The 26,422-nt window shown below is 49.8% G+C and overlaps 1 protein-coding gene across 3 annotated transcripts in view; it reads left to right on the top strand.

The window, feature by feature from the left end:
* The window catches only part of Pemt (phosphatidylethanolamine N-methyltransferase), an 80,807-nt gene that overhangs the window by 3,551 nt on the left and 50,834 nt on the right, over nt 1–26,422 (top strand). For 2 of the 3 annotated variants that reach the window (XM_031353095.1, XM_031353092.1), the window contains exon 2: nt 9,825–9,932. The exons of the other annotated variant lie outside the window; for it this stretch is intronic. In XM_031353095.1, coding sequence (XP_031208955.1) covers nt 9,840–9,932 — 93 coding nt within the window. In that variant the 5' untranslated portion in view covers nt 9,825–9,839. The remainder of the gene's footprint in view (nt 1–9,824; nt 9,933–26,422) is intronic. 3 annotated transcript variants of the gene reach the window in all.

The raw sequence follows: 26,422 nt of genomic DNA, 5'->3' as shown, positions 1-26,422 counted from the left end.
TTTCTTTGGGTGTCAGTGTCTGCAGGGGGTGCTGGAAGCAGTCCCTGGCAGACTCTGAGGGATGTCTGTATTTGATTATTCACTGTACATTGGGCTATTTCACTATGTGAAATTTCATGGATTCCTGTTGCTGGTGGCTGTTGGGTTGTACTGAACAGCCCAGCTGTTGAGAACAGGTCCTTAGCCAGATACTCACTAGCCCGATTGGCTGATACTGGTATTTAAAAAACTTACTGGTTGGGGCAAGAAGTCTGCCTGTCTTATCTCCCAGACTGAGATCCTTCTACTCTTCTGCCTGGCAGTTGTATAAAGCATACTGAGAAGGGCCTGCCCACATGTGGGAGCTCTTCTAAGCCTCTTAGGGTACCTGTAGTGGCTATTCCTGGTTTGGAGGTTTCTGCTGCTGTGCTAATGAGAAATGTGGCTTTTCTTGTCCTTGTGATATCTTCATCTAGCTTTAGTATTAAGGTATTGCTGGTCTCATAGAACAGATGGGAAACAGTCCCTCCTCTTGTATATTCTGGAAGTGACCCTGTAGAACTGGTATTATTTCCTTAGGTGTTTTGTAGAATTTATCCAGTACAACCATCTGACCTAGAAATTTTACTTCCTTCTTTTGAGATTTTAAACTATGAGACCATCTCCTCTCCCCTCCCACAAAGGCACACTACTGTTTCTTCTTGAATGAATTTTGGTACCTTGTACCTTTCACAAGGAAAGGTGCATTTCATTATTCATTGTTGAATTTATGGGCATAAAGTAGTTTCTAGTGTTTTCTTACTGTCCTTTTAATGCGTTAGATCTGTAGGAACAATCCTTTTATTGCTGCTGTTGGTAACTGCCCCACCCCATCTCTATCTCCTTCTCGGAAGGCGGGGTTTATTTTGGCTCCTGGTTCCCGGGGATGGCAGCCCATCGTGGGAGGCTGGCAGGCTGGCTTCCTGTCCTTGGTGGCAGGAACTCCAGGCTGCTCCTTTCTCAGGTTGAAGGTGGGCAGCAGCTGTTAACTGATGTCTTCTCTCCTTTGCTCCACTCAGTTTGGTTTTCTTCAGGGCAATGTTTCCATCCCTGATTTCAGACTTCCATGTTGTTATAACCTGTTTCTTTCTATGCTTAGCCTTGGCTGCACCTCACAGTTTCTGATACACAAAATGGCTCAAAACTTCCTTTGAAATTCCCTGTTTGTATCTTGTCTTATTTCTTTGTTACTCTATTCTCATTTAATTCTGTTCCAGTTCAGAAAAACTTTTATGCTTTTATTAAGTTTGGGGTGTGTGTGTGTGTGTGTGTGTGTGTGTGTGTGTGTGTGTGTGTTTAGGTCAGAGGACAACTTTTGGAGGTATTGAATTCTGAGTGCTTTGCTTAGCTGGCAAGTTCTTTTATCCACAAACTATCTTACCAGCCTTTTTTTTTTTTTTGTGGTTTTTTCGAGACAGGGTTTCTCTATGTAGCCCTGGCTATCCTGCTATCCTGGAACTCATTTTGTAGACCAGGCTGGCCTTGAACTCAGAAATCTGCCTGTCTCTGCCTCCCAAGTGCTGGGATTAAAGGTGTGTGCCACCACTGCCTGGCCTTTCCCAACCCTTTTTAAGTCTTTAAAATTTTTGAATATTTTTTTATTCTTTGAAAGTTTCATACATTTATACAATATATTTCATCATATCTATCCCTTACTATTTCCCTCCAACTCACTCTAATGCCTTCCATCGCATCTCCCTCCCCACTTAATGTCTTATATTGTTATTAATAGTACCTTGAGTCCAGTTAATGCTGTCTGTATGCACATGGTGTATGGCCTTCCACTGGGGTATAGATAACCTACCAGTAGCCATGTTTTCAAAGGAGAGTGGCTCTCCTTTCTTAAGCATCATCAGATGACAATAGATCTTCAGCTAGGGTTGATGCTTCATGTAACTTTAATTTTTTTCAATGCCTACTTTTAATGATAGCTTTTAAATGCTTTAACCTCTTGGTCAGTTGGTTTTGTGTGTCAACTTGACACAAGCTGGAGTTATCACAGAGAAAGAAGCCTCCCTTGAGGAAATGCCTCCACGAGATCCAGCTGTAAGGCATTTTCTCAATTAGTGATCAAGGGTTGGGGGCCCATTGTGGGTGGTGCCATCCCTGGGCTGGTAGTCCTGGGTTCTATAAGAAAGCAAGCTGAGCAAGCCTGGGGAAGCAAATCAGTAAGTAACATCCCTCCATGGCCTCTGCATCAGCTCCTGATTCCTGACCTGCTTGAGTTCCAGTCCTGACTTCCTTTGGTGATGAACAGCAATGTGGAAGTTTAAGCTGAATAATCCCTTCCCTCCCCAACTTGCTTCTCGGTCATGATGTTTTATGCAGGAATAGAAACTCTTAAGACACCTCCCTTCTAGCCTACAACCCACCAGAGGTAATGGAAAAGAAAGTATATGGGGGGTGGGATGGGTGGGAGTGGGGAGGGGAAGTGGACCTGTTTAGAAATGGCACTTTGGAGCAAATCCCATCTGTGTTGTCAGGAAACCAGCAGTTCAGTTCACAGGTCAACAGCAGGAGCTCGATCCACTTACAAACACTTCACGGTTATCCCAGCAGTCCAGTTTGGTAGTGTTAGGAGAGCAGCATCAGTGGCATGACCTAGCAGGAACAGCTAGGGCTCAGCTGAGTCAGCAGGAGGGATTTGGATCACCAGGAGTGCCAGGAGTTCTCAGCTGTGTGTCTCTTATTGAAGCAACGATCAGCGGAAGATGAAAGACCCACAAGCGTTGCACAGCTAGCTCTACCAGCAAGCCAAGCTCAACCTCTGCCATTGTCCATTCAGTCCTATTTATAACACCTCCAAACATCATGTGTCCTCTATGGGTTTGCCTCAGCATGTGAGTCTGTCTCAGCTGACATCACTCTGCCAATTGGTTCAAGTCTGCGGAAGCGGCAAGACGTAGCAGCACACCACTGGGAGTTTTTTGGTGCATTTCTGTCTATGGAGTCTGGACAAATAGAGTTCAACTACTCACTGTAAGATGGACCAATACATGCATGTTGTTATTGAAGAATCCTTCATGTATTCTTTTACGAGTTTGCTTTAGCAGAACATGCTTTCACCCATGTTTGTGTCAGTGAAAAGTTCCTTCATGTGTCTGCTTTAGCAAAACACCATCCAACACAGCTGACTTTCCAAACAGCCCTTAAGCTTCCACTTCAGCTTCATATGCCCCTCCCTCACACGCACTGGGATGTTTTTCCCTGCTCCCCCTGCCACCCTTCCAGTCCTCTACCTCTCTAAGTTAGTATGATGTGGCTGGGTAAATCTGTGAGAAAGCACCATGCTGGGAGATTGCAGAACCAGGTCTGCCACTCTTGAGGGACTGAGTATAGGTGGTCCAGGAGGTGGGGGCAGGTCCTAGCCATGTGCCCCTCTGGGAAGACTTTGTGGTGCCATAAGGGAGCCAGCCTGTCACTTGGCACCAACCTGTCATGACCTGCCAAATAGTTAATCAAGGAACCATCCACCTATCTGAAAAGAGGAAAGGCATAGCTGTAGCTCCCTCTCCTTGTTACTAGGGATGAGCCCAGAACCCTCAAATGTGCTAGGTGAGCACTCTGTCATCAAGCCATGGCTGACAGCCTGAAACTTGTATTTATTTTTTTTTTACTGAATGTCACTGGGTCAGTGTCTTCTGGTTCTTGCTTTAGTACGTAGGCCTGCCAAGAGGGTGAGAGGTGACACATCTGTATTTCTTAGTTAGGGTGTAGCAGAAGAAAGAGTCCAGGTGGTTTGACACCATGGCAGCCCTATGTATCCTGATACGCCTATACATCTGTATTTCACATCTGCTCTTCACTCTGTCCGTGGGTCGTCTTGGGCGGGCATTCTTGTTAATCCACTTCGGGTAAGGAACCTGGCCTCAGATTGGTCCTGGTGGTTACTGTGAACTCTGTGGGCATCAGGAGGAGGGTAGAGCTCTGCCCTTGGCCGGGTCCTTTCTCAGATCCAGGCAGGCCACAGTGTATGAAATGGGACAGAAGGGGTGCCGCCTCCTCTTGGGAGTGTAGGTCTAGGTAGAGAGGCCCCAGTGCCTTGTTTCTCTCTTTCAAGGCACAGGGCTTTTGTGGAATTGCCCAGCGAATGTTCCTGGATCTGCTGGTAATCCTGGACACTGGAACAGCTGGGAAGAGGGAGAAGGGTTTGCAACTGCAGAGGGCCACTGTATGGGATGACAGAGCCTGTCCCTGTTCTGAGACAGACCAACTCCGTCCCTTTTATCCTTTGATGTGTATAGTACACGTCACAGAGTGGCCCATTACTTTCAGGTGATCAATGCAACTCTGACTGTGCTGCACTCTTGTTTGTTTGGATGTCACAATATGGCTTGCACCCTGGGTGCTGTTGACCCCCTGCAAATCATTCCCTAACTACAGGACATTGCTCTGAAGTGTGTCCAGGTGCCCAGTGTGGTAGAACTACTATGTGCCTCTTTCCTCTCAGCCTGTGGGGCTTCTGCAGCTGAGTTCATCACCAGGGACGGGTGACCTGAGCTGTCCCTGGAGCCCGGCTCCCATTTCTTTCTGGTTCTGGTAGGTTGATTCTCTCTTTAGCTTCCACTAGGCCTCTGACCTCAAGGGAGAACTTAGGAATCAGGCCTCCTGAAGCAGTTGAGACTGGGAGGGGCCCCACTCTCCTTCACTGAGGTGGCTCACATGGAGCATCTGACACTGGCTGGGAGGCAGGATGAAGGGGAGCGAGCCACAGCTTCTCTGTTCATGTCAGAAGGCTTTGGGGTTAATTTCAGCTAATCCAGCTTTGAGTGGGCTTTGGGAGGGGTGCCCCGTGTCTCAGGTGTGGAGAGCTGGGAGCATGTTCCTCTGCTTCTAATTTCTGCTCAGCATTAGTCACTCTCTCCTGTGAAGCAGCTACTTCTCCAGGCAACCGTAACCCTCAAGGTGACCTGGCTTCCAGATAAACTCTCCCCACCTGCTGAGGCAGGCTGACCAGGGCACTGGGACCTGGTTGTATGGTCATATTCTGGATTGGATCACTTTGGCTTTAATTGAGAGACAGATGGATGCCGTTTTTTGCAGGTTCAGCCATGTTAACTAGTTGATCTTTTGAGCATCTCAGTTTTCTTCTTTTTGTCTTAAGCTGTCACAAAGCAGGAAAGAAGCGTGTGATTCACTGCCCACTTTACCCATCTCATGCTGGGGATCCAGGATCCAGAAACTGTCTTTTATTCTTGTCTGCTGTGGCTGGTGGGCCCTCCCCTGGTGGCTGAAGTCCACATCTTGTAGGGTTTCCTGCTTAGGAAACAGAAGGGCCATTCCGGTCCTGGCCCTCAGAGCCTGGGCCCTGCAGTTTTCTCCAAGCCTGGTTGTCTCATCTTTGATGGGGTCGGGGAGATGTCCTCTTTCAGACCTCAGTTCACTGACCTTGGGGATGGCCCTAGGATGCTCTCAGGCCTGGTCACTGGTCTTTAACATCCTATACCAAGACAGGCTCCCTTCATGGTGCTCAGCACTGGGAGAATGACATTGAGTTGAATTCTTTTTTTTTTTTTAAATATTTATTTATTTATTATATGTAAGTACACTGTAACTGTCTTCAGACACTCCAGAAGAGGGCATCAGATCTCACTACGGATGGCTGTGAGCCACCATGTGGTTGCTGGGATTTGAACTCAGGACCTTGGGAAGAGCAGTCAGTGCTCTTAACCTCTGAGCCATCTCTCCAGCCCCAGTTGAATTCTTGACAGTCCTTTAAAGACTGTGAGAACATTTTTCTCTCTGGAGGTCATGGGGAAAGGGGAGGGTTCCCATTGCAAGGGCAAAATGTTCTCTCCTCAAGTACCCCTCCTTCCACCTTTCTTCCCTAATATGGTGAGCTTACTTTTTAAAAATGACATTGTTTATTCGATTTGCATGTGTGTGGGCGTGCATTCACATGCAGTTACACTTAGGGTCTAAGGACCAGTGGGCCTAGAATGTCCTGCTGGGCGAGCTTCAGGGAGGCCAGCCAGAGGAGGACACAGGTAGGGGAGTAGACTGCAAGGGAAAGTGGATGGTGGATCCAGGCCAGGCTAGAGCCTCAGGACTGCTGGTCCTCCTACCTCTGTCCTCCCTGCCCTCTTCCACCCCAAACTTGCATACCTAGGAGCAAATAAGCCCCACCCAAGGACTTCAAACTGCTTTGGGAAGTCTCTCCTCTTCCTCTGGCTTGGCATTTCACCTCTACCAACTCTTCTAAAGCATTGCTCCATCTTTCATCCCTGAAGACACACACACACACACACACACACACACACACACACACACACACATCTTTGAAGCAAAGTGTCTGGGTAGCTAGTGATTCCAGGTCTTGTGGTCTTATGAGAAGCCATGCCTCTATGTCCAGGGGGGCCAGTTAGTCATGTTGGCTGCCCAGTTGTCCAGCGGCTTGCAAAACTCCCTCCAGGGGCTGCTTTGGCAATTCTTTGTCTCTTTCCGAAGCCAGACTGGAGGAGGCCACCGGGTGGCTCAGCCACTGGGACCCTTGGAGATGACCATTTGCCTTCAAATTTTACTGATGATGAAAGAAGGGCTTCTGTCCACTTAGCAAATATTTACTTTCTGCAAGCCTTGGCAGTCACAAATGGAGACACAAAGATCAATGAAAACGTGGTGCTTAGCCCAAGGAGTAGCTGCAAGACAAGGACGATGATCAGATAGTCATGAGAGCTGAACTCCAGGAAGACCGTAGAATGCCTTGGTCAGACGTAGGGGACTGTTCCGTTTGGATCTTGAGGGATGTGCAGGAGTTTGCTCAGTGTGTAGAGGGGCAGATGGTATTCCCAGCATGTGCAGAGCCTTTGTGAAGGGATGGCTGTAAAAAGGTCCACTCTGTGGAGAGATAAGGGGCCCACCTGCTGGCATGCTATGCTGAGTGAGCCAAATGTAGGTGAGGAAGTATGAGTGAGGGTGGCCAGCAGAGTGTGAGCTGCTGTCTAGGAGGGCTCAGAAGGGAAGTGGAAGATAGGAGCTCATGAAGGTCCTTTGCTGTGCACTGGGGGAGCCTTCAGTATGGCGATGGTGAGGGTAGGAAATGGATGGAGTGGTTATGTAAGGAATCTCAGAACTGACTAGACAGAATGAGACAAGTGTGTGTCGGGAGGCTGCAGAGGAGTCTCTGGAGGAGGGTTTGGGATGCGTATGAACCTCCTGCTGGGTAAGGGTGTGTGGTCCAGCTGACAGAAGTAAGATCAGCATGCTCTGGGAGTGGTCAGGCCAAGTCAGGACTCTGCGCCTAGGCCAGCTTCTTCTCTTCTTTTTCTGCAGCCCCCCACCCCCAGTTCAGGGCCTTGTGATCAGGGATGCTTAATATCTGTCTTCAAAGGGAAGAAAGACTGGCTGTCTTGTTGGGCTCAGATTCTAGAAGTGTTAGGGCTGCACAGCTCCAGTGCCTTCCTTTTTCTGTAAGGCACACGGTCTGTTTTAAGGGTCAATCCTGTGGCTTCCTCCTGCACGAGTGTTGTGTGCCCTAGGAACACATGACCTTACTTCCCACAGCCCAACGTTGTGCTGAGAGGCCCTGATCACATCCAGGGCTTCCTGAGACTTTGTCCAGGGACGCAGGTTTGCCTGATGTATTCCCTGTGTGTTCCGGAGCAGTCAACAGCCGGTGATGAGGCTGTGCCCTGAGGCTCATTCTCCCTTAGGTCCTGAGCAGGTTCTCTGTCATTCATTTATCAATACCCTGGTGAACTTACTGAGGTGCTTCGTGTCCCTGCTCCCACTCTATTGCACCCCTATTGGCTTGTTTTCTGCTGAGCAGGATGATCTCACACCTGTAGCCTGCAGCTGTGATCTTCAAAAGCAGAAGGGTGAGCGGAGCGGAGAAGGAGGGAGAATTTGCACTACTTATTTCAGTCTATTTTAGTTCCGCCCCTCACTCCCTTTCTTGCTTTTGTTTTTTTGAGACAGTCTCACTTTGTAGCCTTGGGTGACCTGGAAGTCACTACACTAGACAGCTCATAGAGATCAGCCTGCCTTGCCTTCTGAGTTCTGGGATCCCAGGTGTGCATCACCATGCCCAGCTCTGGTTCTAGTTAACCTCTTGATGTGCCTGGTTTGTAAAATTTCTATTGGAGGTGCATGTATATTAGAATAGCAACAGTATAATACATGTAGTTTTTGGTGCTAGCTGCACTGTAGGCATCTATAGGGGTCTTGGTATATCCCTTGTGGATATGGGTGGTTGAATATTAGGTTTGAGTATTTAGTAAATGCTTAGCCTGTCTTTGATCCCATATCCTGGTGAGAAATGTGGTCTGAGTGGGCAGGGAGGCCACAGTGGAAGACCTTTTATGCCTAGTGACTTTCCAGTATCCCCTGTGTCACACTGGGCAATTTGGGGTGGCTGGCTGGCTGGCTGAGTCTTCCCAGGAGGCAGTTACTGGATGAAGTAAGAACATGGGTAGTGCTTGCTGCTTTCTCTCCAGGGATGAGCAACCCTGGATGGGTCCGTGTGTGTGTGGCACACTAGCAAATGTAGCACATTATTCCCTTGCCTCCCCTTCATGTGGGGGGCAGGGAGAGGAAGCACACTTTGAGATGAAACAGCTAAGCTTGACATGAGAGCAGAGTCTGAGAAAGGCCATAGGCCTGGTGCATGAAGCCTTATGCACAATTTAGTGTGACTTTTATTTCAGTTGCATGTGGGGGAGACAATACAATATTATCAATGTTCTGGGCCTTTAAGATTCTTCCTAAACTGGAAACTGGAGATGTTTAGAGAAGAGCACAAGGAGCCAGCAATATTCATCACCCAGAGGCAGAACTCACGGCCTGAAGAAAGAAGTAGGTGCAGAAAGGGGCTGGCTCTCCTCTCCTCGCCGGTGGGCAGAGCTCCCTCCCACTCAGGGAGTTCGTTTCTGCTTTACATTTGGAGACATCTCTGGTTGCTTCATTGGGGGTTTAGGGGTTGGTTTGCCACCCTCTACTGGGTGGAAGCCAGGGTTGGGCCTGCGAGGCATCCTAGAGTTCACAGCCCAGCCCAGCCCAGCCCAGCCCAGCACTGACAACTCACCCCAAGTGTCAAGCACTTCAGGGCTTTTATGTGTAAATGGAGCTGTTCGATTTTGTGAGTTAGGGCTTCACACATGGGCCATACCTCATTTCTCTAGGTTGGCACCTTGGTTGATCTTGTGGTTTTGTTTTAGTGGTGGTATTGGGGATAGAGTCTAAGGTTTTGTACGTACTTAGGTAAGTGCCCTCCCACTGAGCCATAGCCATAGCCCTGGGTTGTCTCTCTGACTTCTGGTCATTGCCAGCATGAGCTGGCAGGAGTGTGCTACCAGCTCTCTTCATGCTGCGTGTCCAACCACTTCCTTGAACAGTTGCAGTCATGCTGTTCCCCCTGAGGCTCTGGGAGAGGTGGCCATTACCTGTGGTCACTAGCTCTTCCTGCTGTCTCCTGAGGCCAAGCTTCTCTTCCTATGTATTTTGGTCACCTGAGTTTTCCTTGAGTCTCATGAGAACCCTCATCCAAGAGGATTTCAATCGCATCCAAGGTTAATGTCACTCCTTTCTCGGGATCTTGTCTTCATAGCCACAGATCTCCGCATGCAGTGCCCATGAGCACCTCCGCAACCATTAGCCTAGCACTCCATGGCAGTTGACACGGCCGACTAGATTTCAGCCTTTTATCTTCTGTTTTATGAGTCTTAAGTGCATTGACTGTGTCGGGACTTGGATATCCCAAGCTTCCCTTATGTTCCCAGGAGTCTTTGCATCCTGGGGGCTCACAGGTCCTGGCAGCTTCTGGGTGTTGGTAGACAGGCCTCCTGCTGATGGCAGCTCTGTCCTTGCAGGCTGATCTCTTCATTATGAGCTGGCTGCTGGGTTACGTGGACCCCACAGAGCCCAGCTTTGTGGCGGCTGTGCTCACCATTGTGTTCAACCCGCTCTTCTGGAATGTGGTAAGTACCATTGTGCTCACACCAGCTAGCTGGGGAGCCTGGTGTGGTGGAATCACTGCTACCAGCAAGCCAGACACATGGACAGTGGGCTAGATGGTGGCTGTCTTCTCTGCCTTCCCATGCCTGTCATCCTCCTCTTCCCTTCTTCCCTCCCAGGGTGGCACTCAGTGAATGTACACTGAATGAGGGGAGATTCTTGCCTTCCTGGGGGCTAAGGGGCCAGCATCAGGGTGACCTGGGGTATCCCAAGAGCCTGCAGCCGACAGCTGCATGGGGGAGGCCTTCTCATTGGAGGGCCTGGGCTGTCTGGGAGTTTATGACACAAGGACTAATGGGAATGGATACCCCATGATTGCCCTGGAGCTAGTCTGTAGAAGGCTGAGCTTGGTGTCTGCCATCAACACACTGATCCTAGACTATTGTCAGTTCAGTTGTACCGGGGTGGAACACTGTATTCTTTTAATCTGGTTTATGGCTTGGGTCTTTTTTCCACCTGGTGAGTGGGGGCAGTGATGCTTGGCACAGAGCCACCACCTTCTGAATGTTTTGTTCCTGCAGTCCTGAACATGCTGGACCTGCTGAGGAGGGGGCTGCTGGGAGGGACACAGAGGTCAGACAAGACCACAGTGACCTCCCCTTGCTCCTGAGAAACCATGGCCTTGGAGTGTACTAGAGTGTGCCAGTGCTGGTCCTGGTTTCCTGATAGCTTTCTTCTGGCAATGCCAGGCACAGGGTGCTCCGTGCCCTTAGCCTCCCCTACTTCTTCCTCACCCTTGCTGTGTGGTTTCTCTGTCCAATCTGTGCATGTGGAGCCTGCCTGCCTAGGAGCCAGCCTGCCAGACCGCAGGACACTCTAGGGGACACACACTGATGTTATGTTTTAAAGTAATCAGAGAAAGCTAGTATAGGACATTAAAGAGGCTTCTGGCCTGACTAGGAGATGCCTCACTCCTAACTCACCCTCCTTTAGATGTGGTGTGCACAGGACTTTCCTGCAGGAGGTTGCTGGATTGCATAGCTGGATGGAGCCTGTGTTCTCTCCTCCAGGAGGCCTCGGCTGATTAGCAATGACCAGAGTGTGGCCTGAGCACAGGGAGAACCACTGGCCAAATGCAGTGGGTATTGGGAGTACTTTGTCCAAGTTTCCTTTGTTCATCTCCCACTGACCCTTGAAGCAGTATTTTTCGCATACTTAATTTTGGATCTGAGTCTCGTCCACAGGAACAGCCCCAACTGCCCAAATTTGGAGACAGGAGCCTTGTATCTGTGCATTTATCATAAGTGGTTCCTTTTTTTTTGGTCATAAGTTTTTTATTAGCCTTGTTTTGAAAAGCATTATTCCTCAGAAAGATGTATAGTCATTAGTGGAAGAACGAGTGAGCTCTTCCTGGTTAGTTTGGAATGAGAAAATGGTATCGTGTTATGGTTGGGTCAGCTGCAGCTAGGAGGGGCTGAGGTGACATCTGGATGCAGGAGGACAGGAGCTGGAAGCCTAGCTCTATGCCTGGTGGGGACAGGAACCTGCACTGTGAGCAGGGGCACGCTGGAAGAGTGGTGCAGTAACTTATGACTGCAGCACTGGGCATGGCTCACTGTGCTCAGGCTTTCTGCCTGGCAACTCAGTAAGGCAGCATGGCAACGTGCCATTCGCACACTGGGAATCGGGTTGGAGGAGGGTTTTAGTGCCTTTCTGTTGCTTTAACACAGCAGTTGTTACCTGTGGGTCACAGCACCTTTGGGGCTCAAACATCCCTTTCACAGAGGTTGCATATCAGATATGCTGTATATCAGATATTAATATCATGATTCATAATGGCAGCAAAATTACAGCTACAAAAATAATCTTATGTTTGGGGTCGCCACAACATGGGGAACTGTATTGAAGGATCACATCATTAGGAAGGTTAAGAACTGCTTCAACAGGATAATTGGTGCTGAGAACTGCGTAGAAGGAAGATGGATGTCTAATCCATAATCTCTGGAACATCCCAACAGTGTGGTGCCAGCATCCTGTCTCCCTAAATACTTTAAACTATAATGGAGAACCAGAAAGAAAAATGGCCACATGCACAAGAGGCCAAGCGTGTGTGGGTAGTTTCACTTTATAAGAATCCACCCTCAAGAGAAATAACAGGTCTCCAGGACCAGTGCCACTCCCATCCTAGGGAGGGCTGCCATGATCTAATCACCTCACACTTGCTTCCCTTAAGGGTTCCAATCCCCCAACACCATCATGCTGGGAAACAGGCCGTCAGCATGTCAGCTTTAGTGGACACATTGAAATCACGTCCAGACCATATCAAAGAGATCTGTCCATTATTGTCTAGATACTTAATTAAGGGTACCTGTAAGAGTGAGTGGGCCTGACCCTGGAGCAGGAGGTCCTGGGAAGGGCAGTGAGTGAGTGAACACACAAACCAACCCCTTAGGGACAAAGCAGGTAAGGAGGAGAGTCAGGGAAGGCCTGTCTGAAGGGATGGCCTTTGACCGAAACCCAACACTTGCATAAGAAAGTCCTGGGTTTCTGGGGGAAAGTTGTAGGGACTGAGTTGATTTTTTTCTAAGGTGGCATATGAGGGGAGTGGGGAGGCAGCCAGGGTGAGCTGGGAGGCCAGCCCACTTTAGAGGTCCAGATGGTAGCATGCAGCAGAATGGGGCCCTGGAAGGGGGAGCAGCAGCAAGGAAAAGCCTGGCAGGCTTGCAGTAGCAGCAGTGTGGCCGGTCCTGCTGTGGGGCTGGTGTGGCCAGCAGGAGGGCTGCTTCCTCACTGACCTGGGCAGCTGAGGAGGGTATGGTGTGAAAGATGAACTTGGCTTGCCTCTGGGACAATCGGTGATGCTCATGAGATTCAGGAGGAGAGGGGGCCATATTAGTCACTCCTCTGTTGCTGTGGTAAAATAATATGAGCAAGAGCAACCTTCCGAAGCTTTTTTGACTGATGGTTCCAGAGGGATTAGAGCCCATCGTGGGGGTTGAGGGGAGAGGGGTGTGGCGACAAGGGGTAAGCGTGGTGCCAGGAGCAGGAAGCTAAGAGCTCACATCTGTAACCACAAGCACAAAGCAGACAAGGCAAATGAGACACTAAATTGTCAAAGTCCAGCCCTAGTGGCATACTTCCTCCAGTGCTGAGCCCCTCTGCAGCCCCAGACTGCAGCTGTCAGTAGGAACCATCGTGTGTTATCAGACACAGGGTCTGTAGCAAGTACCTGCACTGCTCTAGCTTCTAAGCTGATGGCTGTTACAGGCTCAGGAGGACTGTCACTGAGGGCAGAGGTACAGCTCTTCGCTCGGCCAGGGCACTGGTTACCCCTGGCTACCCTGGTCCCAGCCCCTTACTGGGTGTATGGCCCCTACTTTTCTCTTTTTTTCAACCCAGAAGACTGTTGTCCCTGTAGCCTGTGGTGACCTTTGGCAGATCACCTCCTGGGTCTTTTCCCCTCTCAACCTGCCTTCTCTGGCTCTAGATTGCAGTCATTTGGGGCCAGTTACCCAACACACTGTAGGAGGGCCAGCAGAGGTCAGTAATACTATCTCTGGACACTAATGCAGTGGCCCAAGTGGTCTGAATGCCTACTCTGTATCTCGTGCACCCCTTAGTACAGCCACTAGGAACACTGATCCTGTTATCTTAGGTTCTCCAAAGCGCTTGTTTTTCCATCTTGTCCCCAGCCTGTCATGCACTGTGTTCTAGGTAGCAGCTGCTGCTTGGCCTGCATCTGAGTGGACCAGCCAGGGTCCTCTTCAGTGCCCATGCCTTCTGCCTGGTGTAGTCAGTGCCCAGGAAGAGCTGCTGCTTTTATGAACATGGACTGACTCATCTCACTCGCCTTCTGTGTAGCATCCAGTGGACATATTCTGTATCCATCTGACATGAGCTCAGACTCACCCAAGCAAACCTGGGAAGGGAAGCACTTCAGGGTCTATGACAGATCCGGGAGAGATGGGGTAGATGGCTCTGTGAAGTGCCTGTGGCCATGCTTCGCCTGGTCAGAGCCCTGGGAAGCCAGGGCCTGGATCCCAGCAGTGGCCTTGAGCTTGGACTGTTTACTTGAGGAAATGTCACACAAGCTTTGTTACCATTAGCCAGATGGAGCAGATGGCCGACAGCAGCCAGCAGCCAACGGAGGCAGTCTGTTTGGACATCAGGGCTGACTGGGATGGATCATAGAGCATGGCCCTGAACCAGTCCATCCCAAGGCCCTGTATCTGGAGTCAGCAGGATAGGCTGCTGTTAGGATTCTTGTCAGGACAGCTGGTGTGAAGAGGGCAGAGCTCCTCACGGGTTCCCTTCTGTATACTCTTGTTGCTGTAGATCCAAGCCATCCCCTCAGGTCAGACATACCATACTCTTCTGAGGAAGTGTTGGTTGTACCAACCACCCATAGGCAACCTGGGCCTCACAACTACCACAGGGTAAGCCTGGCTGCAGGCAGATACCAGCTGAAGTAACTTAGCTAAGAGGGTGCCTGCTTTTAATTGGGAGGCTGTTCTGAAGGCCTCCAGGGCAGGCCTAGGCAGTGGTCACTGTGTCTGGGGAGCTAGTTTGAGAAAGGTGACTGTCCTTTCAGAACTTGGGACCAACTTGCTGTGCTGTATGTAGCATGTTTGAGTCCTGGGGCTGAGGCCTGGTGGCAGAGGTGCCTTGGAAGGAGTGTAGGGCTTCTGGACAGTAGGTGGCGCTATGGAGGTGAGAATGACAGGAGAGGAAGGGAAGGTAGGGGAGAGGTGACAGTGAGAAGAGAGGAAGTCACAGTGAGGGAGAGGTGACAGTGAGGGAGAGGTGACAGTGAGGGAGAGGTGACAGTGTGGAGGGAGAGATGACAGTGTGGAGGGAGAGGTGACAGTGTGGAGGGAGAGGTGACAGTGTGGAGGGAGAGGTGACCGTGTGGAGGGAGAGGTGACACTGAGGGAGAGGAAGTCACAGTGAGGGAGAGGTGACAGTGAGGGGAGAAGATGCTATAGTGAGGAAGGAGATGACTGTAAGGGAGTAGAGGTAACAGTGGACAAGAAGGAGGTGGCAGTGCTGTAGGAGACACTGAGAGCAAAGGAAGTACCTACTGTAGGAGAGGGGATAACAGGGAGGAGTGTACTGGCTGGTTTGGTGTGAACAAGCTAGAGTCATCAGAGAGGGAGGGGCCTCGGTTGAAGAAATGCCTCCATGAGATCCAGCTGTGAGGCATTTTCTTAACTAGTGATCGGAGGAAGGCCCAACCACTGTGCATGGTGCCATCTCTCGGCTGACAGTCCTGGGATGTCTATAAGAAAGCAGGCTGAGCAAGCCAGGGGAAGCAAGCCAGTAACATCCCTCATGGCCTCTGCATCAGCTCCTGCTTCCAGGTTCCTGCCCTGCTTGAGTTCCTGTCCTAACTTCCTTCAAGGATGAACAGCAGTGTGGAAGTGTCAGCCAAGTAAACCCTTCCCCTCCGACATGCTTTTTGGTCATGGTGTTTCATCGCAGAATAGAAACCCTGACTAAGACAAGGAGACAATGAGAGCGAAGGATTTGACAGGGAAGAGGAGATGTCATTGAGGGAGGAGGTGACAGGAGGAAGTTACCTAGAACTGGAGTGGATAGCAGGGTGGTAGAGGTGTGTTGCTCCAGTGGTGGCCAGCAAGAGCCCCTGTCCCTCTGCCCTTCAGCGCCCTTCTTTCTTCTGTCACCACATCTTCTGTTTCCTGCTCCCAGCCTGCCAGCTGCCACTCATCTCTGTGAGGGATCCTCTGTGGTGCTTTCCCCTTGCGTCCTCTGGGGGCAGCCTAGGTTTGCAGTCTGGCTCTGGCCTTGCTGACTCCATTGGTCAAGTGAGGTTTGTGCACTGAGGTCTGTCTAGCTGTAGAAACCTGCCTCTTTCTTACTCAGGCCTGGGCCGTGGTGGGTTGTCTTGGGACATTACTGTGCTTTCCTGGAGTGAGTACTTGGCTAGCTAGGTAAGCGTGGATACCAGAAGAGAAGCAGGATAGCCAAGGGTGTGTTCATCACAGAGCTCCCAGAGGCACTTAGGAGAGAGCGCAAGTGCCCAGTCAGGCTTGAGGATAAGTCGTCTGTAGAAAGGATTGTGTGTCTTGAGGTGGGTGGAGGTTAGCTCACTTGGGCTTTTTAGAAGAGGAAGAGGATTACAGGGTGAGGGAACCTTGCAGGGGATGTGAAGTTATCGAATCAGAGGGGTTTTGCTCCCCTGAGGGATGAGCCTGTCTCCCTGCCTGCCACCCAAGTTGTTTCCTGGAGGCTAGTCATGTGGGTGAGAGTCATGCGTGTGAGTGTGATGGGCAGGGACATCAGTGGGCAGTTTGAGATTTCTTGCTCCATCTGGCTTAGAAATCTGGCACCTGGGGCATGACCCAACCACTAGGCCGGGAGCTGGCACTTGGGGGTCAGGTGTCTTCTCTTGTTTTGTGCTGCAGAGGCTGGCCTGGCTAGTTGCTACAGCTCAAGGCAGTTGAAGGCCTCACACAGCAGGAGACCTTGGTTGTGTCACCAGGCTCACACACTAATACCTTTGATTGATGGCCACCTGATGCCCCAGGGCACTCCCAAGTCTCTCATTTGTCTCAGCTGTACTCATGGCTGTGGCCCTCCAGAACCAATGCTGGCCCAGCCTCACGTTGGGCTGCAGGTGATCTTTAACAGTGACATAGCCACACCCTGTCAGTGTTGGTCAAGTGCCGTGGATGTGTGTTTAGCTAGAAGCAGCCTTAGTCTCCTCACTGAGGCAACTGTGCTGGTCCCTCCAGCACCCCAGCAATGTAGGGTAAAGTGCCTGAAACAGTGTCTCTCACAGTCTGTGCCAGGACTGCTCAGAGACACACAGCAAAGAACAAAAGGAAGGAGGCTGGGCGAACCTCCTGAGGGAGGGTTGTTCCATGCCATGTGTCTAGGTTCTGCTTTCAGTTATCTTAGAATATGCTAGCTGGCTGGGCAGTGGTGGCACACGCTTTTAATCCCAGCACTTGGGAGGCAGAGGCAGGTGGATTTCTGAGTTCGAGGCCAGCCTGGTCTACAGAGTGAGTTCCAGGACAGCCAGGGCTACACAGAGAAACCCTGTCTCAAAAGCAAACAAACAAGCAAACAAACAAACAAGAATATGCTAGCTGGATGGGGCCCAGGGTGTCTTCTTTCCCTGGTTATTTTGGTATTGGCCATTTTAGTGTATATCTAGATTAGTTTTGTGTTTCAAGGCTATGCTACACCAAAGCATGGATGACAACAATAGACCTGAAAGGTGGTGGATAGGATGCTTGGTTGTGATATAGATGACCTCGTGACACAGGAAGTGAGGTCTTAGAATTTCACTGTTTCATCTGTATCCCTGGCAGACCAGGCTGTTCTACTGCGATGCCTCCCCTCCCTCCCTTCCTCCCTCCCTCCCTCCTTCCCTTCCTCCCTCCCTCCCTCCCTCCCTTCCTCTTTCCCTCTCTCCCCGTTCTTTCTCTGAAGATTGAACTCAGGGGCTTACATGTGCTGGTGTTCCTCCAATGAGCCATGCCCTTGCTTCTGCCCTGATCCTGGCTGTAGTAGCATGGTCTGAGAGTAGGTTCTCAACCTTCCTAATGGAGTTGTGACCTATAGCTTGAAAACTACTGGTCTGAGAGGTATTTTCATGACCCAGACTTAGCTTCAAGAGGGCACTCTTTTAGGAGCCCTGGCCACCTGACTTATCACCATGGTACAGACAGATAATCCGCAGTGTGCTTCTGGGCCTTTGTTTGCTCTGTTCCCTCTTCCTAAAGGGATTCCCACACGTCCTTGCTTGACTACCCTTCCTCTTCTTCAGCCAGACATTCCTGATTCTGGCCTAAGCAAATATGGCTAAGCATCCTCCTTTAGGTCTAAAGCCCATTGTGGAGCTGAGCCCCGGCCATAGGAACTGCTAATGGTAAATGTGGGATCTGCTTTCTCTCAGGCTGAGTTCCTGAAAGCCCAGGGAGCCATACACTGATACCCAGGACTAAGCCTAGGATTGGGAAGGATAGATGGTTCAAGGATGCCCTCCTTCCTGAGAGTCAATCTGTGGTGGCTCTGGGAAGGGATGGAGCCAGGAGTGATCTCCCCTACTCTGTTGGGAGCATACAGGCTTCCTTGGCCATCTTCTCTCATGTTCTTCCCCATCTATAAAAAAAACTTGCAGCTAGCTCAGTGGACCCTACAAGGTTCATTTTGGGATTCATGAGGTATATCTCTTGCCCTTGCAAGCCTAGAGCCAGCCTGACTGTTGTCCCTTTGTTTCAGTCCACCCCTGGGTCTTCTGTTTGGCACAGCAGAGCTGAAATATGTATGGAGTAGAGTGACAGTTCCATACTGTTTCAAGTCCTGACTTCCTCTGGTGATCAACAGCAATGTGGAAGTAAGCTGAATAAACCCTTTCCTCCCCAACTTACAGGAATAGAAACCCTGACTAAGACAAATTGGTACCAGAAGTGGGGTATTCATGTGACAACCTGACCATGTTTTGGGGAGGACTGTGAAAAGACTTTGGAACTTTGAGCTAGAAGAGCCACTGGTTGTTAAGAACTCTGTGGGATGTTCTGTGGGAGCTTGGAAGATCATGTTGAGAACAGTGCAGAGATGGAGACCTGGCTTGTGAAATTTCAGAGGGAAGATTAAAGATCTTATCAGGGCCATGTTATTTTGATTGTGAAGATTCTGTGGTTTTGGTTAGCTGTGGATGAAGTATCAGCTGTGATTAACAAGATACCAAAACTACTAAAGCGAAAACTTTGCATTACTGAGACTATTGATGCTGGTTAGCTGGAGCTAAGAAATTAACGGTGATTAAGAAGAGACCAGCATCACTGAGGTGACATCTTCTGGGAAGTGTTTTCTGAGAGCAAAGAGGCTGTGTTCCAGAGATAGCCAAAGTTGTACCTTGTGCTGCAGTAGGACTTGGTAATGTGTAAGAGTCACCCAGGTGGTACTGGTTTTGAAGGCATGAAAGGCTCATGAAGAGCAGCTGAGGCTCAGCACAGTGAGAGGCCATGGAAGGCCATTGGTGAAGGCGCAGCATCAGTTGCAATTGATGGCCCAGGACTGAAAGGGTCATACAAAGGAGTTGAGGCTTGGCACCATGAAGGGAGCCTATGAGAGGCTATTGGTGAAGCCTAGTTACAGCGGAAAACAGCAGTGTTTTGGAGATGCCAGTACCGTGAATGACCACCAAGAACAGCAGCAGCAGTGGAGTACAGGCATCTGGAACCTAGAAGACAAGATGTGTGCTACAAAGGGCAGAGCTGGAGAAGTGACCAAAGCCCTTAGAGGAGCCCAGAAGATCATGAGTTGGATCCCAGACATTGGTTTTGCTTTTGATTGTGACTATGCCCTAATATTTTCCCCTCTTGAAAGAAGAAAGTATTTTAGTGGAGCCCACAGTTAAGAGACCTTGAATTTTAAAGATATTAGACATTTTAAATTGATGGAACTTTTAATATGTAAAGACTGTGAGACTTTAGATCTTGGAGATGAATAAGAAAGTAAGGGTTGAGGCTTAATAGTGATGTGCTTGTGTGTCAAGTTGACAAGGGGTCAATTGTACTGGCTGGCTTTGTGTCAACTTGACACAGGCTGGAGTTATCACAGAGAAGGGAGCTTCAGTTGGGGAAGTGCCTCCATGAGATCCAGCTGTGGGGCATTTTCTCAATTAGTGGTCAAGAGGGTAGGGCCCCTTGTGGGTGGTGCCACCCCTGGGCTGGAAGTCTAGGGTTCTATAAGAGAGCAGGCTGAGAAAGCCAGGAGAAGTAAGCCAGTAAGGAACATCTCTCCATGGCCTCTGCATCAGCTCCTGCTTCTTGACCTGCTTGAGTTCCAGTCCTGACTTCCTCTGGTGATCAACAGCAATGTGGAAGTAAGCTGAATAAACCCTTTCCTCTCCAACATACTTCTTGGTCATGATGCTTTGTGCAGGAATAGAAACCCTGACTAAGACACCGGATTTCCATTCATTCATCAGTGCTGATGTGAGAAGCACAAAAATACGAGCTGCAGGTCTGTGCCGCTGCCTTGGACTATATGAATACTAGTTCTGTTTCGTGTGTGTGTGTGTGTGTGTGTGTGTGTGTGTGTGTGTGTGTAAGTGTGCATGTGCAGGTGGAGGTTTTAATGATACTGGATGTCATCCCACAGGGTCTCTCACTGAACCTGGAGCTTATCAGTTCAGATCATCATGGTGGCAAGGTATGGCAGTTGGGACAAGTTGATGTGGGGGCTTGTAGTGTGGCTTGCTCTGTGATATGGTGGTTTGTAGTCTGGCTTGCTCAGTGGTATAGGGAGTAGAGTAGGTGGGGAGGGGAGGCCTGGCCCTGAACATAGCAGGCCAGTGACATCATCAGTTCCTTCTTCCACCTTACCTGGCTGCATGCACTGTGGGTGAAATGACTCCCCACCCCCACACCCCCAGAAATGATCATATGTAATTCCCAACACTCATCGTCATCAGTTGGCTCATTTGGAAAGCTTTTGTTGCCGTTTGCAGTGCTGGGGGCTAACCTGGGCCTTGGTGTGTTGTAGGTAACCGCTCAGCCCACAAGCTGTGCCTGTTCCTAGCTTGAGAGGCTCTGGGTGCCTTGCTGGCCTTCTCTCTGTCCCCTGGCCCTGCATGCTGCCGTGCACACCAAACTTTAGCCTTTCTCTGCATGTTTGAGGAGTGTAATTCAGTTTAGGCACATCCTTGTCAGAAGGATTGAGGGGACCCTACTGTGGGGTGGTTATTAGGGTACATAGGCCCAGAGGCCATACTATGGCTCTGTAAGTCTTTCCCACAAGGGCACCAGTAACAACCTACATAGGCCAGGTATTTACCTCAGGTCCCTATCCTGGAGGGGCTGTATCCACCTTTCTGTGCCTGCTCTTCCTGCCTGCCTAGAAGGGATCCAGAGGCTGCCTGTGTGCATAGGCAGGTGGAGTTATATAGTGGATTCTCCTCCTACCACTTCCCAAAGAGGTATCTGGCCACCTTGGTGAGCCCTGGGGTAGGCAAGGTGTAGGCTTCCAAGGAAGGAAACAGTTCTCTCAGAATATGGAGAGTCCTGACCTCTGCAGACAGGTGTGTGACCTTGATTCAGGTAGGGTCCCATGTTTCTTTGAGACACTTAGCTAAAGTGTCCAGAAATCAAAACCACTAGCCCCCACTGGGGCTCCCTTCCCTTAGAAGGGGGACATGGGGACAAGGAACACTCTGCCACATATGGCAAAGGAGCAGGGGCAGGTGTTTGTCCTCTGCAGATCCATCTATTTATCCTTGTTAGGGATGTGGTGCAGGTGTGGGCTGAGAGCCAGGGAGGTTGATGAGAGGTGAGTGGTGGCCTGACCTCAGGAGGTGGTGCTTTCTGTTCCCTGATATCCTTCTTAAGGGCAGGGTCAAGGGCTCTCAGCCTGGAGGACAGTGGGGCAAAGCAGCCACGCAGATGGGTATCCTCGTTAGGTTCTCTGTTACTGTGATAAACACTGGCCAAAAGCAGCTTGGGGAGGAAAGGGTTTATTTTGCTTACAGGTCTTACACAGTCCTTGAGGGAAACCATGGCAGGAGCTCAATGTAGGAACTGAAAGCAGCAACCATGAAGGAACAACTGCTGCTTACTGGCTTGCTCATCAGGCTTGTTTAAGTGCCTTTCTTATACAATGCAGGACCACCAGCCTAGGGAGTAGCACCGCCCATAGTGGGCTGGGCCTTTCTACATCAATCATTAATCAAGAAAATGCCACCATAGATATCCCTACAGGGCAGTCTGATGGAGGCAATTCCTCAGTTGAGGTTCCCCCTTTTAAGTGACTCATGTTTGTATTGATAAAAACCTAACCAGATAAATGGGGGATGGGGTCAATGTCTTTTCCAGTGTGCCACAACCACAGTATATCATGATAGTTACAATCACCTTAATAGGCTCCTATGTGTCCCTGGCATAAACTGATATATATATATACATATGTATGTATATATATGGATGGATATGGATAAATATGGAGATATATATGTATATCTATGTATATGTATATATGGATTTATTAGATTGGGCTATAGGATGTGGTCCGGGTAGTCAAACAATAGCTATCTTGTGCTGGAGAGGCTGAGAATCTGGTAGTGTAGCCCATGAAGCTGGATGCCTTAGCAGTTCGACTATGGCCCTGGAGGCCTGGAGAATTCTTAGGGAGCTGCTGCTTTTTAAGTGTATGTTGGAATCCTCACAAAAGTTAGTTCTAGTACTAGCAAAGGAATGTCAGAGCAGCAGGATAGATGAACTTGCCAGTGAGAATAAAATTACACAGTCAAGGGTCAGAGGAGTTTTTTGATGGCCTGAACCACACAGCAGCGAGTGTAGAACTGGACCTACCGGCTCCTGTGCTTTCCTCTACCCGCCCCTTTTTTATACATACCCCTGAACGTTCCGAGATGTAACGTGACGAGTTGAGGAAGGATAGAGACATAGCCTAGAGTATCAGCATGGCCTGGCTTGGGCCAGATATACTGAGTTGCTAGGCCCTGCCCTCAGGAAAAGACCCCCAGGTACCTGTCACCATTGCCAGTTAGAGTCTGGGTGGGGCCACACATGCCCTGCAGCCCCACTGGGATTTCTCCATGGTCTTATCCTGGACTGGTGTGTGCTTGCCTGTATCTTGTGTATGTCAATGTTTTGAGTACATGCAGGTCTTCCGTGGGCAGGGCTGCACATAGGCCAGATACATGAAGCAGTCATGTAGAAGTGACACTTCTGTGTTCTCCAGCCTGCCACCTTTCCTGGCCGTGCTTGGGAGCTTGGTTCAGTCTTGTCTTCCCACTTCACCAGGCCTTTGAGCACATTCAGACCCATCATTCCCCTTCTGACTCTTAGCACTTAGGCCTGGGCAGGACTCCTGGATTCACAGAGCCTTGGTTTTTCTCTTCTGTGAATGGGGGCTAGGAGTCACTTAGTGGCCTGTTGCTGTAAGCCAAGGACGGCCTTGGTGAGAAGGTGCCTGGACTGCAGTTGCTGTGGGGCTGCCTCTTCTGGCCTCTGGCCCCTCTCATGCTTGGCAGCTCTGGTTTTTAAAGAACTGGCCCAACCTTTTGCCTGTGGGGTCCACGGAGTCTTCTGTAGAGCGTGCTCACTGAGCTCGTACCCTGGGGCCTACTCATGGGTCTACTCATGTTGTTTGCTGAGGCAAAGCCTGAGCCTTAGAGCTGTGCCTTGGTTTCCTTACCTGTGAACAGCATCAGCAGACACTCTCCACCTGCCCCATATTGTGTGATGTTATTCTTGGGGAGACATGAACAGATACTTACTCACACGACATAAGAAACTGATGACAGGGGCTGGTGAGATGGCTCAGTGGGGAAGAGCATCAACTGCTTTTCCGAAGCTCCTGAATTCAAATCCCAGCAACCACATGGTGGTTCACAACCACCTGCAATGAGATCTAACGCCCTCTTTTGGCGTGTCTGAAGACAGCTACAGTGTACTTATTTATAATAATAAATAAATCTTTGGGCCGGAGCGAGCAGGGACTGAGCGAGCGGGGTTGACCAGGGGGTTGAGTAGGGCCGACTGGAGCAAGCAGAGGTCCTAAAAATCAATTCCCAACAACCAGATGAAGGCTCACAACTATCTGTACAGCCACCAGTATGTACTCATATACATAAAATAGATAAATCTTTAAAAAAAAGAGAAACTGATGACAGATCAAAGTACTGGTACCACTAATGTCCAACTTGGTGAACTAATAAGGTTTATTGGGGTTGCTTATAAAAATATCGATGAGGGGCCGTAGAGACGGCTTAGTGGTTAAGAGCACTGACTGCTCTTCCAGAAGTCCTGAGTTCAATTCCTAGCAACCACATGGTGGCTCACAACCACCTGTAATGGGATCCAGTGCTCTCTTCTGGTGTGTCTGAAGACAGCTACAGTGTGCTCATATACATAAAATAATAAATAAATTTTTAAAATTTTTAAAAATTTTAAAAAAAAAGAATATGGTGAGGAGTAACTTATGGGAGCAGAAATAACCCAGTCAGCTACATCACCAAAGCCCATTGAAGCATGGGCGACAGCTCACGAAAGCAGGAAACCTGGAGCACACTGCACAGCCTTCGGGCTGCTCAGTAGCCAGGAGAGTGTTCTTTCCAGGCAGCTTAGTAGGTCTGAATGTTTTTCAGGGTCTCTGGCTAGTCTCTGTTTTTTTTTTTTTTCTTAGGCAGTTCAGGTTGTCCTGGCTCTTTCCAGTTAGTTCTGCTGGTCCGAGCCTCTCCTAAAGCCCCCAGCTTGTCTGAGAGTGTCTCTCAACAATCCTTATGGCTTATACATACCCAGGGAGGGAGCAGCCTAGAAAACCTGCTCGGTTTGAGGGACTTCCTGTTTCCTCTTGCCTTAAAACTTCTTGCTGTTTCACCTCTCTGTAAACATCCTGTCTTAAAATGTCCTGTTATCTCACCTCCTCTTTAACACTGCACATTTTACTAAGTGAAGGAGGGTCTCTCCAAGATGAGAGGTTTTAATCTTGAGAAAACTGCTATCCAACACCCTGCCCAGCCTGTGGGGAAAGCTAATGAAATACCCTGCAGGGAGTACCTTTGGCAGGCGCAATTGGGGATGTCCTTTGTCTTGCATCTCTGGTGCCTAGTAAAGGTTTGGTAACTGGGAGACATGGGTCCTACTGATCCTGTGGAGTCACCTGGGCCCTGGAATCAAATGACCCATTTAACTACATGGGTCAGGAATGGCAGGAAAGCAGGGGAGAACATGGACTAGAAGGGGACTGAGCATTCCCTTGTCACGGCTCTCACATGCCAGGCTGGGTGGAAGGCCGTTAGTTAGGGCAGTGTGCCGGTTAGAACAGGGCAAGGTAGAGTGGCTTGGCTGTTGTGGGTAGGGAAGCCAGGTGCTGCCTTGCACACATCATTGAGGTGTGAACAGGCAAAGGGGGAACTGGCTGGACCCAGCAGCCTGGTTCTGTGGGAAAACGTAAGCAAGGCCAGTCACTGCTCTGCCTCTTAGCCCTGTGGCAGTTTTCCTCATGGGCCCAGTTGGTTAATAGTATTGACATTTGTGGTGACTGTGTTTCCACCATGGGTTCTAGGACCTCTTTCCCCTGATCTTCTCCCAGCCTTCCGAGCCCTAGCGTGTAGGGCTGTGGGCTTCCATAGACTGGGTGCATGTCTGGCACAGCATCTGTTGCCGATTTTCTGTTTATATTTGGAGAAGTTCTTTGTCTTTTCAAGGCCTCGGTTTCTTCCTCAGATGACCTCTACTTGGGCATTTGTTTATTAAAAGTCAGGTTATTTGTGCCAAGGGCCACACCCAGAGGTGGCTCTTTGACTTTGCAGTTGGGTGAGGGATGAAAGGATCAGGAGGGTTGGCACTCACTACTGCCTTCTGTTTAGCTGGGTACCACTTCATTCTCAGGCTTTTTCCTCAGCATTAACCAGCACCTCTTATTGCACTGACTGTCCCCCAGCAGGAAGCCCACCACAGTATCAATCATTTGGGCCTCTGGTTCATGGCCCAGCCCACCAGGCATGCTTCTGTATGTTGATTGGTCACCCATAGTTGACCCCTTGGCTGGTTTTTGTTTTTCTTTGACCTACAAGGTGCCATTTCCTCTTCAAACCCTCAGGAGGAGCTGGGCTGGCTCTTGGCTCACCTTGACATTTCTCTTCCTGGAACCAGAGCTTTCTCCGAGGGCTGTTTCCCACAGCTGCCCAGGCCTCAGGAAGTACCTGCCTCTGCCAAGAAGTAAGGATGTCACCTGTTGCTGTCTGAGTCCCTTCCCTGTCTCCTGCAGGCTCTCTGCGAAGGCACATGTCCCTCCCTTGCTCTCCTGCTCAGTGGTTTCTCCTACCTTGCTTCATTTTTCAGGCGGTCTTGCTGTGTTTCATGGTTTGGCCTCTGTATTCTGTGTCAGAGGTCCAGTAGGTGCAGCCTTAGCCTGGCTTATGGGTTTGCTCATTCAGTGGCCATTTCCTGGTCATTTCCCTGTGGAAAACACTGTTCTAGGAGGAGTTGTGGATATTAGAAGTAGACAGGAAGCTAGCCTATCTAGGGAGTCTGCTGATTGGCCTCCATGGTCACCAGGTTCATAGCAGGCTGAATCTTTTGGCTTGTGAGCCTGCCGACTATCTAGCTGTCCAGCCTCTTACCTGCCTCTGTGGGCACCAGTGTTTCATCTTCCACATCTCATTTCCTGTTCCCTCCTGTTTAATATGTGAGTTTTTGTGAGCTCCCCATCTTTCATAATGTGTGGTGGGACCAAGAAACAAAAGCTTCAGAGTGTAGTGCAAGATAATGGGTGAAGCTTCTGCCTGACCCACTTAGGGAAGCTGAGAAAGCAGCATGGCTCTTGCTGGCTGTGTCTTAAGTGGAATATGGCTGGGCAGATAGCCTGGGTCAGCACCAAGCTACTTAGAGGTTGCAGGGGTGGGGGCGGGCGTCACAGTGATTTTCCGGGTAGAGTATGGAAGGGAGTCGGGAGGTATGGGAGGGCTTGAGGCATCAGAAGTGAATTATGCCTCCCTTGAGCCCCTGGGGTCTTG

This window comes from Mastomys coucha, unplaced genomic scaffold (assembly GCF_008632895.1).
Source record: "Mastomys coucha isolate ucsf_1 unplaced genomic scaffold, UCSF_Mcou_1 pScaffold5, whole genome shotgun sequence".
Taxonomy (NCBI): Eukaryota; Metazoa; Chordata; class Mammalia; order Rodentia; family Muridae; genus Mastomys; species Mastomys coucha.
The sequence above is the reverse complement of the archived record's forward strand: the minus strand, read 5'-3'. Positions and strand labels throughout refer to the sequence as shown.